The sequence below is a fragment of the Aegilops tauschii genome, chromosome 1, assembly GCF_002575655.3.
Source record: "Aegilops tauschii subsp. strangulata cultivar AL8/78 chromosome 1, Aet v6.0, whole genome shotgun sequence".
NCBI lineage: Eukaryota > Viridiplantae > Streptophyta > Magnoliopsida > Poales > Poaceae > Aegilops > Aegilops tauschii.
Window position 1 is genome coordinate 506107893 of NC_053035.3, and position 16399 is coordinate 506124291.

Below are 16399 nucleotides of genomic sequence, written 5' to 3' on the forward strand. Positions count from 1 at the left end.
CAAGCTATGACATATCATCGTGCTTGCTTCGCCGAACATTCTACCAATCAATCTTTACTCGCCACCTCAAGTAGGTGGGCTGTGGCATCTCTCACGATGACCTTCGCTGAGTGATCTAAGATCTAGAAAGAAAGGGTCAGATATTTAGGAAGAAAGAAGGCACCGAACCCTTTGGAATTGGTGCTCAATGAATACCGTGGAGAATATCTAATGATGTAAGTTTCCAAAAAAATCCTAAAAGCTATGCATCGTCATCAATCACTCCATACCTTGGCTAGAGAATATGTTAACACTATCAGGATGAGGCAGGAGTGGTAGAGCCAACCCTATAGCAAGTCTCATGTTGGGCTATACTTTATAATTTTTATTATAAGATATACCCATATTTTTTACTTTTCCTAGGCTGGAGTAGAAGCCCCGGTTGCCTTGAGTCCATATTTGTACTTGCTTAAAACCACTCATATGATGCTCGAGAGGAACAAAATATTATACTATTGGGATAGAGCCATCAATAGAGCACACACGACATAGCCCAAAGGCCAGTTCTTTTGGCGGCTTGAAAAATAAGCCGCCTCTCCCCAGTTTAAAAAATAAGTCGCCGCCTAAATTTTTGAGGCTTATGAACTAGTCATCTCATAACTAGTTTTATAAGCCCTAGTGAATAAGAGAGGAGGCTTATGGAATAAGCTAGGAAGAAAATAGCTTATCTTTTAAATCGCCAAAAGAACTAGCCGTAAATCTTACTATGCTTAGGCTTATACAAAAAGATACTGTCTCTTTGGGACTTTTGTCCAAAGGGCTAGGGTTGAAGCTCCATTCGCCCTAGGCCTATATTCACCCCTGCTTAGGACCATCCGCTTAATGATCTAAGATCAAGAAATAAGACAAGGACTAAGATGTGAAACCTCCTAGTCGGCGCGTCAATGCCGAGCAGCCAATCCATCGCTCATGCTCACCCCCCTGGCATGGGCCAACCCAACAACGTGAGTAGCTTGGACGCTTTGGCACTTTGTTTGCTTGATTGACCGGTTGACTAGTTGACTATCAAACGTTGGTTGTTGTCCATTTCTTTTGAAAATATAGGAATATGAAAAAAAAATCATAAACTTGAAAAAAGATCTTAAATGTGAAAAGGTTTGTGGACTTGAACAAAGTTCACGAATTTGAAAATAAGTCCATGAAGTTTGAGAAATCCTGAAGTCGAAAAGGTTCATAAATATGAAAAAGTTCATAAATTTGGAAAATGACAAAAAAAAGGGAAATAGTTTGCAAATTTGAAAAAAAATGCGAAATTAAAAAGGTTTGAGAATTTTAGAAAAAAACTAATTTAAAATGAAAAACTATTAAATTAAGTTTTTGCAAATTTGAATTAAAAGAAAATGAAAATGAAAAACAAATGAAATAAAACTGGTCGGAAGCTTCTAGAAGCTTATCAAAACTGGTTGATTTAGGGCGTGACACCGCGTACGGTGATGCCTGTAGCAAGGGCTTAAGGGTGCGGTGTGCATGAGAGACAAAAAATCCATGTGACAAGTTTATTTGTGGAAGTTAGTTTATATACTTGTGTTTCAGTTTCCTAAAATATTCTATATTAGATATATAAGTTTATTTGTGGAAGTTAGTTTATATACTTGTGTTTCAGTTTCCTAAAATATTCTATATTAGATATATAAGTTTATTTGTGGAAGTTAGTTTATATACTTGTGTTTCAGTTTCCTAAAATATTCTATATTAGATATATAATATAGAACTCCAATAAGAGCATTATTACTGCTTAAACATTTTCTTTCGTGATTACAATGAGGGGAAAATGAGGTGCTCACATGTGCATCCAGCTTTGTAGCGGTTTATAGATTTATTTATAAAAACCTCATATTGTCCACAATAGTTAAAACTAATTAATTCTTGATGGAACACATAATTTTCTGAGAAAGCAACGGACCGCCATACATACAAAATTTGGTCCAAAAATCCCCGCCAAAAAATGGTCCAAATCATGCATGCATATATACCATAAAAAACAGAAAACAATAGTGTGCATTCAAATTTAGTGAGAATTATCTGTCCAAATGAAAGGATCGACAGGAGGTGTCTAGAGGGGGGGTGAATAGACTCTTAGCAAAGAAAAGTTGCAGTTTTTAATTTCTTCAAGCTAAGGTGGAGTTTTAGCACAAGTTTAAACATTCACAATACATATCAAGCAAGCATGACAAGAGTATATGAGCAGCGGAAAGTAAGGCATGCAATTTGCGAGACTGTAAAGGGATGGGATTGGAGTGTGCAAACGCAATTGGAGACACGGAGATTTTTGGCGTGGTTCCGATAGGTGGTGCTATCGTACATCCACGTTGATGGAGACTTCAACCCACGAAGGATAACGGTTGCGCGAGTCCGCGGAGGGCTCCACCCACGAAGGGTCCACGAAGAAGCAACCTTATCTCCCACCATGGCCATCGCCCACGAAGGACTTGCCTCACTAGGGTAGATCTCCACGAAGTAGGCGATCTCCTTGCCCGTACAAACTCCTTGGTTCAACTCCACAATCTTGACGGAGGCTCCCAAGTGACACCTAACCAATCTAGGAGACACCACTCTTCAAAAGGTAATAGATGGTGTGTTGATGATGAACTCCTTGCTCTTGTGCTTCAAATGATAGTCTCCCCAACACTCAACTCTCTCTCACGGGTTTGGATTTGGTGGAAAGATGATTTGAGTGGAAAGTAAGTTGGAGAAGGCTAGAGATCAAGATTTATGTGGTTGGAATGGAATATCTTGACCTCAACACATGAGTAGGTGGTTCTCTCTCAGAAAATATATGCTGGAAGTGTAGGCATGTTCTGATGGCTCTCCCCACGAATGAAGAGTGGGCGGAGGGGTATATATAGCCTCCACACAAAATCTAACCGTTACACACAATTCACCAAACTCGGTGGGGCCGAATCAGAAAACTCGGTCGGACCGATTTAGTTCATAATGTGACCGTTAGGCAGTTCGGTGGGACCGATATGACCAACTCGGTGGGACCGATGTGTTAGGGTTAGGGTAAAACCTCATCTCGGTTTGACCGATTACACAAACTCGGTGGGACTGATTTTGGTAATGAGCTAACCAGAGAGTTGGTCAAGCAAACTCGATGAGACCGATTACAAATCTCGGTAAGACCGAATTTATTGCAATAGGAACCAGAGAGTTTGCAAGCCATCTCGGTGAGACCGGGATCCCATCGGTGAGACCGAATTGACTAGGGTTTCTGGCAGTGGCTATGTCAAGTGAACTCGGTGGCGCCGGATAGAACATTTCGGTGGGGCCGAGTTTGAATTTTGGTTTGGGACATATGTGGATATGAGAAAGTGGTTGAGGTCTGTTGGAGCATATCACTAAGCATCTTGAGCAAGCAAGCCATTAAGCAACACCCCATCCCCTTTTAATAGTATTGGCTTTTCCTATGGACTCAATGTGATCTTGGATCACTAAAAGTAAAATGTAGAGTCTTGAGCTTTTGAGCTTGAGCCAATCCTTTGTCCTTAGCATCTTGAAGGGGTTCGACATCCTCTTGTCCACGCCACTCCATCTGTTGAACTTGTCTGAAATATTCTAGATAGAAATATTAGTCCAACCAGAGATATGTTGACATTAATTACCAAAACCACCCAAGGAGCACTTGTGCTTTCAATCTCCCCCTTTTTGGTAATTGATGACAGCATACATCAAAGCTTTAGATAAATATATAGAGAATAGCAAGTAAAGCTTTGGAAAGACATGTAAAATGCATAGGCTCCCCTACATGTATGCAGTCATGTAAATAAGGAATGTAAGAGCATGTGAATGCATAGACATGACAGAGCAAGCAATGTGTTACATGTATCTTGGCTATATGCATCAGAGCAATGATATGAATATATGAAGTGTAACTTCATGTTCATGATTCCTACTTGCAAACAATATGTACATTAGCAAGAGATCTTCATGCACATGAGTGTGATGCATATACTTACTTTGTGGTCTTGAGCTGGCTTAGGAAGAGATGAACCTGAGTAAACAAGGTTAGATAACACAGATATAACTACTAGACAGAGCAAACAAAAGAGCCACAAGAGTACCAAGACTGGGATGACATGTAGAGAGTGAGTACAAGGTACTCTATTGGATATAGACATGTCCCCAAAGGTAAAAGATATGCAATGAATTTAAAGATTTTCTTCCCTAGCAGTCTTTCTCCCCCTGAATCTTATATTGGATAATGGGAGAAAATAACGAAGAAAAATCAAAGCAAAAACAGATCAGATCACAGAAACATAATATAAACATGTCTTTCCCCTCTCAAAGACATGTGACTTCTCTCCTCTAGAATACCAAGCATCTGGGCCTTTGATGTGATTACTTCTCTCCCCCTGTTGAAGTACTCTCTCTCCCTTTTGAAGTAATTAAGCTTTGATGTGATCTCTCTCTCCCCCTTTGACATCAATTTCCAAGAAGGAATCTTCTGGAGTGTGAGTCAAAATAAGTTTGGTCCTTGAGTCACAGAGCAAAGCAGCATATAGAATCTGATGCTGGTAGAGGACAAGAATCATCAAGTGGAGATGGAACAAAAATGCAGGAACAAGTGGCAATTGTCTTCTCTGCAGTGGAGTCGGTGACACCGAGTTGTTAGAGTATATTGACTGAGGAGTCAAGTGAGAACACTTGATCGTAGGTCATACTCATCGTTTAAGCTCAAAATTGGATTACCATTTTTCGTTTAAGCATTTTGGTGTATTCGCATCTTGTTGAGCTGCTTTGACCCATGGCTTGGGACAAAGCTTCTCTAAGATGGAATATCATACCTTGGGTGGTGGTGTTGAACTTGGTCATGTAGTTGAACTTGTGTGGGATGCTCAAGGTTGATGTAGCGCATCATTGGTTTGGAGCACCTCTTTGTAGTTTGTGTTCATCTACCTACATGGGTTAGTCTTGCAAGGAAGAGCACTTGTGTATCCAAAATGACAATCATGAAATTTGATACCAAATGAAATTTGATATATAGAATTTGTCAAAGGATATATTGAGGGGTTTCAAGCTTCCTTGTCTTCAACCACCATGGTGTAGAGACTTGGTGATGTAGAGATTGCTCAAGATGTGAGTGAGTTGCAATCCCATGGATTTAGATCCATCCAAGTTCCTACAAGGGTTAGATAGCATGCAAGGGTACAAATATATCCAAGACACTTGATCATAAGAGAAAAGTCAAGGATTAGTCATAGGCTCATGCCTTGCATGTATCCAAATGGAGTTTCTACTCCAAGTTTGAAGCATCAATGATGTTCAATTCACCTCTCAAACGGCAAATACTTTCTCATCAAGCGGTTTAGTGAATATATTCGTCAATTGCTTATCGGTATGAACATGCTTAAGATCAATATCCCCTTTAGCAACATGATCTCGAATGAAATGATGACGAACTTCAATATGCTTAGTTCGGGAATGTTGCACGGGATTATGAGCAATCTTAATAGCACTCTCATTGTCACAAAGCAATGGAACATGTTTCACATTGATCCCATAATCCTTAAGAGTTTGGGTCATCCAAAGTAACTGAGCACAACATGAACCGACGGCAATGTATTCCGCTTCGGCGGTGGATAAGGATACCGAGTTTTATTTCTTGGAGGACCAAGACACAAGAGATCTACCAAGAAATTGACAAGTACCCGAAGTGGACTTTGTATCAACCTTGTCACCCGCATAGTCCGAGTTGGAGTAGCCAACAAGATCAAAAGAATACCTCTTAGGATACCAAATGCCAAAATTTGGTGTATGTATTAAGTATCTCACTATCCTTTTCACAGCCTTAAGATGACATTCTTTGGGGGCCGCTTGATATCGTGCACACATGCACACACTTAGCATAATATCGGGACGGGAGGCACATAGATATAACAATGGACCAATCATAGATCGGTAAACCTTTTGGTCAACCGATTTGCCATCCTTGGTCAAGTCAAGATGTCCACTAGTAGGCATGGGTGTTTTCATACCTTTGCTTTCTTGCATGTTGAACTTCTTGAATAAGTCCTTGGTGTACTTTGTTTGAGAGACAAAGATGCCTTCCTTAGTTTGCTTGATTTGCAAACCAAGAAAGAACTTGAGTTCACTCATCATAGACATCTCAAACTTCTTCGACATTAGCTTCCCAAACTTTTCACTAAAATGAGGGTTAGTCGAACCAAAAATGATATCATCAACATAAATTTGGCACACAAATAATTCACCATTAACCCTTTTAGTAAAAAGAGTAGAATCTATCTTTCCAATCTCAAAGCCTTTCTCAATAAGGAACTTGGTCAAGCATTTGTACCACGCTCTAGGAGCTTGTTTAAGACCATAAAGAGCTTTGTGAAGTTTGTAGACATGATTAGGTTGCTTAGGATTGACAAAGCTGGGAGGTTGCTTAACATAAACTTCCTCCTCGATTTCACCATTTAAAAAAGCACTTTTAATATCCATTTGGTACAAGGTGATATCATGGTGATTAGCATAGGCAAGTAAGATGCGGATGGACTCAAGTCTAGCAACGGGGGCATATGTCTCACCACAGTCCATACCTTCGACTTGAGTGTAGCCTTGGGCGACGAGACGTGCTTTGTTGCGAACGACTTGTCCATCTTCGTCTTGCTTGTTGCGAAACACCCATTTGGTACCGATGATGTTGTGGTTGTTGTCGGGCTTCTCGACCAATGTCCACACTTGGTTTCTCTCAAAGTTGTGTAGCTCTTCATGCATGGCATTTATCCAATCCGGATCTTCCAATGCTTCTTTGACCTTCATAGGTTCAATGCTAGAGATGAATGAATAATGTTCACAAAAATTAGCCAAAACGAGTTTTAGAGTGAGTGATTCTCCCGGTTTGAATATCATTGAAGATTTGTTCGACGGGATGGTCTCTTGAGACTCTTGCTCGAACTCGTGAGAGCTTTTGCTTGGGTCGGGGTGGAACATCTTCTTCATCATCTTGTCCTTCTTCTTGGCCTTCTTCATTGTTGACGTTGTCGTTCTCTCGTCGTGGTGGAGAAGGGGTTGATGAGGTTCATCTTGATGCACTTCCTCGTTTTCTTCATCTTGGTGTGTCCCACTTGTGGATGCTTCCATGTCAACTCTTGGTTCACCTTGTCGTGAGGTAGAAGCTTCCACTTGGACAGACGAGGTACTCTCCTTCACTTCCGTTGGACGGATCTTGCCAATATACAAGTCTTGAATTGCTTCCGAGGGGTCTTTGTCTCCTACATCAATTGGCAATTGCTCTACTTGCGAGCCATTAGATTCATCAAACTTCACATCTACCGTCTCTTCAACCTTTCGGGTGAAATTATTGTAGACACGGTAAGTGTGAGAGTTTGAGCCATAACCAAGTAGGAAACCTTCATGAGACTTAGGAGCAAATTTAGAACGACGATGCTTATCAAGAATGTAACACTTTGAGCCGAATACTCGAAAGTATCCAACTTGGGGTTTGTTACCGGTGAGGAGCTCGTATGCCGTCCTGCCGAGTAGCTTGTGAAGATACAAGCGATTTGTTGCATGACAAGCCGTCTCAACTGCTTCCGGCCAAAAGTGTTTTGGAGTCTTGTACTCATCAAACATCATTCTCGCCATCTCAATAAGAGTTCGGTTCTTCCTCTCAACGACTCCATTTTGTTGAGGTGTGTACGTAGCCGAGAACTCATGTGAAATCCCTTCTTCGTCAAGAAAGGTATCCACATTCGTGTTCTTGAACTCCGTTCCGTTGTCGCTCCGAACCTTCTTGATCTTCACTTCAAAATGATTTTGGGCCTTCCTAGCGAAGTTCTTGAAGATCCTTTGGACCTGCAATTTATCATCAAGAAAGAACACCCACGTAAATCTTGAATAATCATCGACTATAACTAAACCAAATGAGTTTCCACTGAGACTCTTGTAGGCATTGGGACCGAAGAGATCCATATGAAGTAGCTCGAGCGGTCTTCTCGTGGTCATAATGTTCTTCACGGTGTGACTTCCTCCAACTTGTTTTCCTGCTTGACAAGCACGACACAATCTATCCTTGTCAAATATAACATCTTTCACTCCAAGGATATGATTACCTTTAATAAGCTTATCAAGATTTCGCATGCCCACATGACCTAACCTTCTATGCCACAACCAACCTTTAGAAGATTTAGCAATAAAGCAAGTTCTAGGTTGAGCCTTTTTAGTGAAATCAACAATGCATAGATCACCTCTACGTATACCGGTAAAGACCATGTTATGGTTATCTCTACGAAACACTTGGCAATCTACTTCAGTAAATAGGACATTGAAGCCAAAATCAGCAAGTCTAGATACGGAAAGTAAATTGTAGCCAAGAGATTCAACGAGCATAACATTTTGTATGGAGCTATCATGTGAGATGGCCACCTTACCAAGGCCAACCACCTTACCCTTTGAGTTATCACCAAAAGTGACATACTTTCGAGGGTCGTTGTTTTCAGCAAGCTCACGAAACATATCCTTATCTCCGGTCATATGATCGGTACATCCACTATCAAGGACCCATTCCTTTCCTCCAGCCATGTAGCCACGAAGATTAGCCATAAGACCAAAGTGTCTCATAGACTCATCGAGATCGAAGTCACTATCATCATCCTCATCATAGTATCCATGTTCAACATCGTCTTGTGATGGTTCAATTCCTAGAGAGAGTGATTCATTAGAATTATGACCGTAACAATGTTCATCTCTATGGATTCTAATGACTTCGGAAATGATATTGCTAATGATTCCAACATCTCCTTTGGCACGCATAAGATCACGAAGCTCAAACAAACAATCACCATACTTAGGATCATTAGTACTCATCCTATTCAAGGCAATAGACTTATGAAGAATCTCATCTAGATTTTTCAAGGAATAATTTGGGAATCGTTCCTCAAGAAATCTCCATATAGTGTAAGCACAATCAAGAGTAGGCAAACATCCAATCAAGTTTCTAGGCAAACCTCTAGTGATAAGATTGACAGTTCTAAGGTTGCGAATCATGTCAATAGACTCATCAAGGGTAGGATGCAAAGGATCAACATGAGGTGCACAAGGGCTAGTAATATACTTGCTTAAATGATATTCATTGAAAATCACAAGCATCTCATTTTTCCACTCATGAAAGTACTCTCCATCAAGTATAGGCACTCTACGTCTAAGACTCCCCAACGTAGACTCATCCATCTTCCTCCAAAGGTGTTTAAACCAAAGCAATGGAGACCAATGCTCTGATACCAATTGAAAGGATCGAGAAGAGGTGTCTAGAGAGGGGTGAATAGACTCTTAGCAAAGAAAAGTTGCAGTTTTTAATTTCTTCAAGCTAAGGTGGAGTTTTAGCACAAGTTTAAACATTCACAATACATATCAAGCAAGCATGACAAGAGTATATGAGCAGCGGAAAGTAAGGCATGCAATTTGCAAGAATGTAAAGGGATGGGATTGGAGTGTGCAAGCGCAATTGGAGACACGGAGATTTTTGGCGTGGTTCCGATAGGTGGTGCTATCGTACATCCACGTTGATGGAGACTTCAACCCACGAAGGGTAACGGTTGCGCGAGTCCACGGAGGGCTCCACCCACGAAGGGTCCACGAAGAAGCAACCTTGTCTATCCCACCATGGCCATCGCCCACGAAGGACTTGCCTCACTAGGGTAGACCTTCACGAAGTAGGCGATCTCCTTGCCCGTACAAACTCCTTGGTTCAACTCCACAATCTTGACGGAGGCTCCCAAGTGACACCTAACCAATCTAGGAGACACCACTCTCCAAAAGGTAATAGATGGTGTGTTGATGATGAGCTCCTTGCTCTTGTGCTTCAAATGATAGTCTCCCCAACACTCAACTCTCTCTCACAGGTTTGGATTTGGTGGAAAGATGATTTGAGTGGAAAGCAAGTTGGAGAAGGCTAGAGATCAAGATTTATGTGGTTGAAATGGAATATCTTGACCTCAACACATGAGTAGGTGGTTCTCTCTCAGAAAATGTATGTTGGAAGTGTAGGCATGTTCTGATGGCTGTCCCCACGAATGAAGAGTGGGCGGAGGGGTATATATAGCCTCCACACAAAATCTAACCGTTACACACAATTCACCAAACTCGGTGGGACCGAATCAGAAAACTTGGTCGGACCGATTTAGTTCATAATGTGACCGTTAGGCATTTTGGTGGGACCGATATGACCAACTCGGTGGGACCGATGTGCTAGGGTAAAACCTCATCTCGGTTTGACCGATTACACAACTAGGTGGGACCGATTTTGGTAATGAGCTAACCAGAGAGTTGGTCAAGCAAACTCGGTGAGACCGATTACAAATCTCGGTAAGACCGAATTTATTGCAATAGGAACCAGAGAGTTTGCAATCCCATCTCGGTGAGACCGGGATCCCATCGGTGAGACCGGATTGACCAGGGTTTCTGGCAGTGGCTATGTAAAGTGAACTCGATGGCGCCGGATAGAACATTCAGTGGGGCCGAGTTTGACTTTTGGTTTGGGACATATGTAGATATGAGAAAGTGGTTGAGGGCTGTTGGAGCATATCACTAAGCATCTTGAGCAAGCAAGCCATTAAGCAACACCTCATCCCCTTTTAATAGTATTGGCTTTTTCTATGGACTCAATGTGATCTTGGATCACTAAAAGTAAAATGTAGAGTCTTGAGCCAATCCTTTGTCCTTAGCATCTTGAAGGGGTTCCACATCCTTTTGTCCACGCCACTCCATCTGTTGAACTTGTCTGAAATATTCTAGACAAAAACATTAGTCCAACCAGAGATATGTTGACATTAATTACCAAAACCACCCAGGGAGCACTTGTGCTTTCTCCAAGCAAAACCATGTGTGCATGCCGAGAAGGAACATTTAGGTTCTGGGTTTCGCCGCGTGTGAAGTAATCAATCCGCTATTTTTTGGTTCATGATCGAGGGGACTTAAGGGTTTTGTTAGGTCATCGCACGCCAGAGAAGGCCCACGAATTATTCAGTCTATTTTTTCATTCATTCGAGGGGATTTTAAGGTATGAAGTTCCATAATATGAAAGTGAGGCGGGTCTTCTCTTTTCCATGTACAAGTCACAGATATAGTACAAGCGGAATTAATTCTACTCCGCTATTTTTTGATTCATTGATCGACGTGATTTAAGGTGTGAAGTTCCATAATGTGAAAGTGAGCCAGGTCTTATCTTTTTCATGCATCTAGCTCATAGTCCTTCTGTAGATAATTCACGTAACAATCTATCCATCTGGCTCATGTACTAGAGTTATTTTTTCTTAAATTTAAGGTCTTTTTCCAGCTAGCTCATGTACCATCCATCCTTCGTCCAGCTTAATTCATCCATCCTTCATCTAGCCTACTACATGTAGTTTCACACACGTATATAAATTGGTATGATTGTATGGTAAAGGAGCAATGTGAGACTCTTTAAAATATTGTTGCCTTATTTCCCAAATAGTTAGGCCGGCTAAGGCACGAGTAAAAATCCAAAAAAGTTAAGTTCAAGGATCAAACTCACAACCTCAAAGACCTTACAAAGTGTTGCCAGCCACCAAACAAACACGTCCTGCTAACTAATGACCAACACAAATATTTAAGAATATACTAGTACAATGTTAGAATCGATTTTTTTGTTTACTTATATTCAAAAAATAATTATTATTATGAATTGCCAAATATTCGTGGGAAGATGAATTTTTTTTAAATCTCGAACTATTTTAAAAAATGGGAACAATTTTTTGAAAATTCCGTACATTTTAGGAAAACACATTTTTTTAACAGGAACATTTTTTAAAATTCACAAACATTTTTTGAAAACACGAACCTTTTATAAAAACACAAACATTTTTTGAATTCGTGAACAATTTTTGAAACGGGAACATGTTTTTAATATTCAGAACAGTATTACAAAATGTGTATTTTTTTAACGTGGACATTATTTTGTATTTGTGAATGTTTCACTAAAATAAGAATAGTTTTCAAATTTGGAGCATTTTTTTGCTATCTTTTTTTGAAAATCTCGATCAATTTTGGAAAAACACATTTTTTTTGGAAAGTTGGGAACCTTTTTTTTAGTTTAAGAGATCCAGGGTCCTATTCCAGCTAGCTCACATACCAATCCATCTATCCTTCATCCAAGTTAATCCATCCATCCTTCATCCAGTTATTAGTATAGGCATATTCGAACATGTATATAAATTTGTAGGACCGTATGTAAAGAAGCAATGTGGGACTATTTAAAATACTTTTCCCTTGAATTTATGAACATTTCACTAAAATAAGTTTTTTTTAATTTGGAACATTTAAAAAATGCATCATTTTCAACTCGAACTATTTTAGAAAACACAAACATTTTTTTGAAAATGGGATTTTTTCTAAAATGAACAAATTTTGGAATGAGAACAAAAGTTTAAAGGTTCCGAACAGTTTTCAAAACAGGAACAAAAATTTGAAATTCTGAACACTTTTCAAAAAGTATAACAAAAATTGAAATTCCGAAAGTCTTTTGAAAAATTCGAATTTACAAAAAAGCTAAATCAGAAAAATATACTTGGAAAAGAAAAGAAAAAAGGAACATGAAAGAAAAAGAGAAAGGAACAAAAAAATGAAAAAAGAAACAGAAAAAACAAGAAAGGAAAATGGGCCAGCCCAATCTTAGGCACCCTGTGGGAGGCTGCGACTATTTGCCGGCACATGCGGCAAATATGGCTTTCCAAGCTACGTGGGCAGGAAAATAGTGGGCTGGCTTAGCTGCGCCATAGCACGCGCGGCCCACATACAGAATTCTGAAAAACCGTTTTTGTCTTTTCTAGCAGACGAACACACAAAAAATTGTTACCACCTTGGAAAAAAAAATCAGAAGTGAACGGATGAATTAATCGAAGAAACACACCTTGGTTCATTAGTAAAAAAATTAAGGTATATATATAAATATAGATCTTACATTAACTAATTAATTCTCTGTATATCTTGGCATATTCAAAATATGTCTGTTTTTTCTTGCCATAATGAAACTAAGAATTAATCGTCACGAACTATTTGATCTCAAGATGAACTGTCACCCGCACATTGTTGATTGCAAATTAAACACAGAAATTAATTTAAATCATGTTTTGGTACCGAGACAAATATACTCCGTATATACGCTAGCTGGAATACACTGCAGTGTGCAATATAAGGTCTAGATCTCTATATATATTGGCACGTTCAAAATACATTTGTTCTTTTTCCAACCATAATGAAACCAAGAATTAATTGCCATGATCTATTTGATGTCGACATGAACTGCCACCCGCCCATCGCTGAATGCAAATTAAACAAAGAAATTAACTGTAGTCATGTTCTGGGATCGAGACATATATACTCCATATATACGCTAGGTAGAATACACTGTAGAAGCGAATCAACCAGTGGTTGAGTTGGTTAGGTGGACAGTGGTATCCCCAACCCACCAGGGTTCAAATCATGATGCTCGCATTATTCCTGAATTTATTTCAGGATTTCCGGCGATGCGCTTTAGTGGGAGGAGACGTTCCCGTCGACGACGAGGCGCCTACGGTGACTTCGTAAATCTCAAGATGATATGCTGGCTCAGTCTCTCGGAGGTGCTCATAGGGATAGGGTGTGTGTGTGTACGTTCATAGGGATGAGTGTATGCGCGTGTATATGAGCGCTTGTGTCTGTACTGATGCTCAAAAAAAAAAGAATACACTATAGTACGCAATATATGGTCTGGATCTCTATATATCTTGGCACGTCCAAAATACGTCTGCTTTTTCCTGCCATAATGAAATCAAGAATTAATTGCCTCGACATATTTATTCTCGAGATGAACTAGCACCCGCACATCGCAGATTGCAAATTAAACAAAAACATTAATTTTAATCATGTTCTGGGATGGAGACAGATATACTACGTATATACACTAGCTGGAATACACTGTAGTATACTACGGAGTATATACATTATGGATCTTTATATATCTTGGCGTGTTCATAATACGTCTATTTTCATAATGAAACCAAGAATTAATTGCCACGATCTATTTGATCTCGGGATGAACTGCCACTCGCACATCGCTGATTGCAAATTAAACAAGGAATTAATTAATTTTAATCATGCTGTGGGATTCAGCTATATACGCGGCGATCGAGACAGATATACTCGTATATACGCTAGCTGTGATCGAGGCAGATATACGCGCCATAATCGACAAGCTTTGACGCCATATATACTCTGCTGTAGTAAGTTCTTTCCGGAAACATGAAAATACTTTGATACTCCATATATCATTTAAACACAAAAGATACGCCAGCCAGCGAAATATTTGATTTTCCTGGTGGAGTTAGAAAGCGGTGCAACATGGATACTTGCATGTGTGAAGCAACCCGATTACGGGTGGACGGCCGAGATCGACCGGCCACCCCTATAAATACCCCTGTACCTTGGCCGGGTACAAGCCACACAACACCACCAAAGCCCCAAGCAGCAAGCAAGAGCAACGCGTAGTAGTTTCAGTAGCCACCCCTATAAATACCCCTGTACCTTGGCCGGGTACAAGCCACACAACACCACCAAAGCCCCAAGCAGCAAGCAAGAGCAACGCGTAGTAGTTTCAGTCATAAGCTCAAAGGTTCATACCCACTGTCCTCCATCTCTGTCTTGTCGTGCATCTTCCACTACTCCCTCCGTTCCAAAATATAAGTCTTTATAGAGATTTCAAATGAACTATCACATACGGATGTATATAGACATATTTTAGAGTGTAGATTCATTCATTTTGCTCCGTATGTAGTCATTTGTTGAAATCTGTAGAAAGACCTATATTTAGGAACGGATGGAGTAGTTTTCTCTGCATGCATGCCTAAAAGATCGATCGAGATTGTTCATTTTGATCGTCCATGCAGCACACTTTCTGGTTGTTGTTGGCAGCCATGTATAGGCATCTATTTTGGCCAAAAAACATTTTGGGTTGTATTTTTTTGACTTTTGTATCCTTATGTTATTTCTGGTGAAGCATTTCATAAAGGGGTAGATTACCAATTAAGAGAGTGTACCTCTTGCAACAACAACTAGGTACTCTGATGATTGTATCTGTTCCTTCCTTAATTTGTTTCTTCTGACTTTTTTTGCATCATTGCTGGTGCACTATTTTTAATTTGGCTCCATGCATACACAGATCGAGATTGTTAGAGGTGGTGCCTAAACCATGCACTGCCAATATTTGTTGCACTGGCTGTTGTTGCCTATGAAACGTGTGCTGATCTTGGTGTGTATCAGATATAACTAATCTCCTTATTTAATTCTGTTTGTAGTTACTTTAGCTAGCTGATCATGGCATCATCCCTCAAGGCACTGCTTGTTGAGGATACTGCGGTTGACAGAATGGTTCTCTCCTTCATGCTACGCAAATTTCACTGTGAGGTCATCCTGGCTAAGAATGGGAAAGAAGATGTTGATATGTTCCTTGAGGGTAACAAGTTTGACATTGTTGTGTGTGATAAGGACATGCCCATAATGACTGGTCCTGAGGTATGTACTTGAGTTAATTTACGGTTTCTTTCTTTTCCTTTTTTGCTTGAACATAACATATATTGGATGGTCACCTCATCGGACACTTGTACATGTTACTCCATATAGGCAATCAAGAAGATCCGTGCTATGGGAGCCACCGATGTGAAGATCGTCGGGGTGTCCGCTGATGATAACGCCATGGAGGCCTTCATGAGTGCCGGTGCTGATGACTTTGTGCCCAAACCAATGAGGCTTGAGGTTCTCGGGCCTATGATTCAGGAGGTCATCAACATGAAGAATAATTAGTGACGCTTGCTCGATCCAGCCATGGATGAATAAATTAAGCTAGCCCATATACTATGAATGTTATTTTTTGCGAGGGATATACCGTGAATGTTTGATAGATTTAATTTGTTTTGCATTATATTGTTGTCGTGTTGTCATTTTAGTTTCAAGGTCATGTTAAAGGTCGGGCGTGATAAGCAAAAAAGAACAAGAAGAGAGGCTACCAGTAATGAGATAGTTGGAATCAATGTAATGTGTAACCTTTTGAATTTAATCTATTACTTCTCGTTAATTTGTGCTTCAGGGTGTGTGTGTGCCATGTGCAAGTGTTCCAGAGGCAAGTTATTCGACACCCAATTAATTTGATAATTGTTTCATGGATTGGATTTCTCTTGTTGGCATGGTACGTCTAACTAACGACACCTGTGAAGCTAAGCATACCGCATGCGTGCACATAATTTCTTTCTAGAAACATGAAATAAATACATAAATAAATATTTATACATGGCTCATTTAATCACTAAAGATACGCCAACCAATATTTGATTTTTTCTTGATGAAATTAGAAAAGCGGCGCAGATTG

At 40.0% G+C, this 16399-nt stretch overlaps 1 protein-coding gene across 1 annotated transcript; it reads left to right on the forward strand.

The window, feature by feature from the left end:
- Positions 1 to 15340: 15340 nt before the first annotated feature.
- On the forward strand, positions 15341 to 16108 carry LOC109754652 (two-component response regulator ORR42-like). Its single transcript, XM_020313567.3, has 2 exons — positions 15341 to 15549; positions 15658 to 16108. The coding sequence occupies exons 1-2, from the start codon at positions 15352 to 15354 to the stop codon at positions 15835 to 15837; spliced, it is 378 nt and encodes a 125-aa protein (XP_020169156.1). The 5' UTR covers positions 15341 to 15351; the 3' UTR covers positions 15838 to 16108.
- The last annotated feature ends 291 nt before the right edge of the window (positions 16109 to 16399 follow it).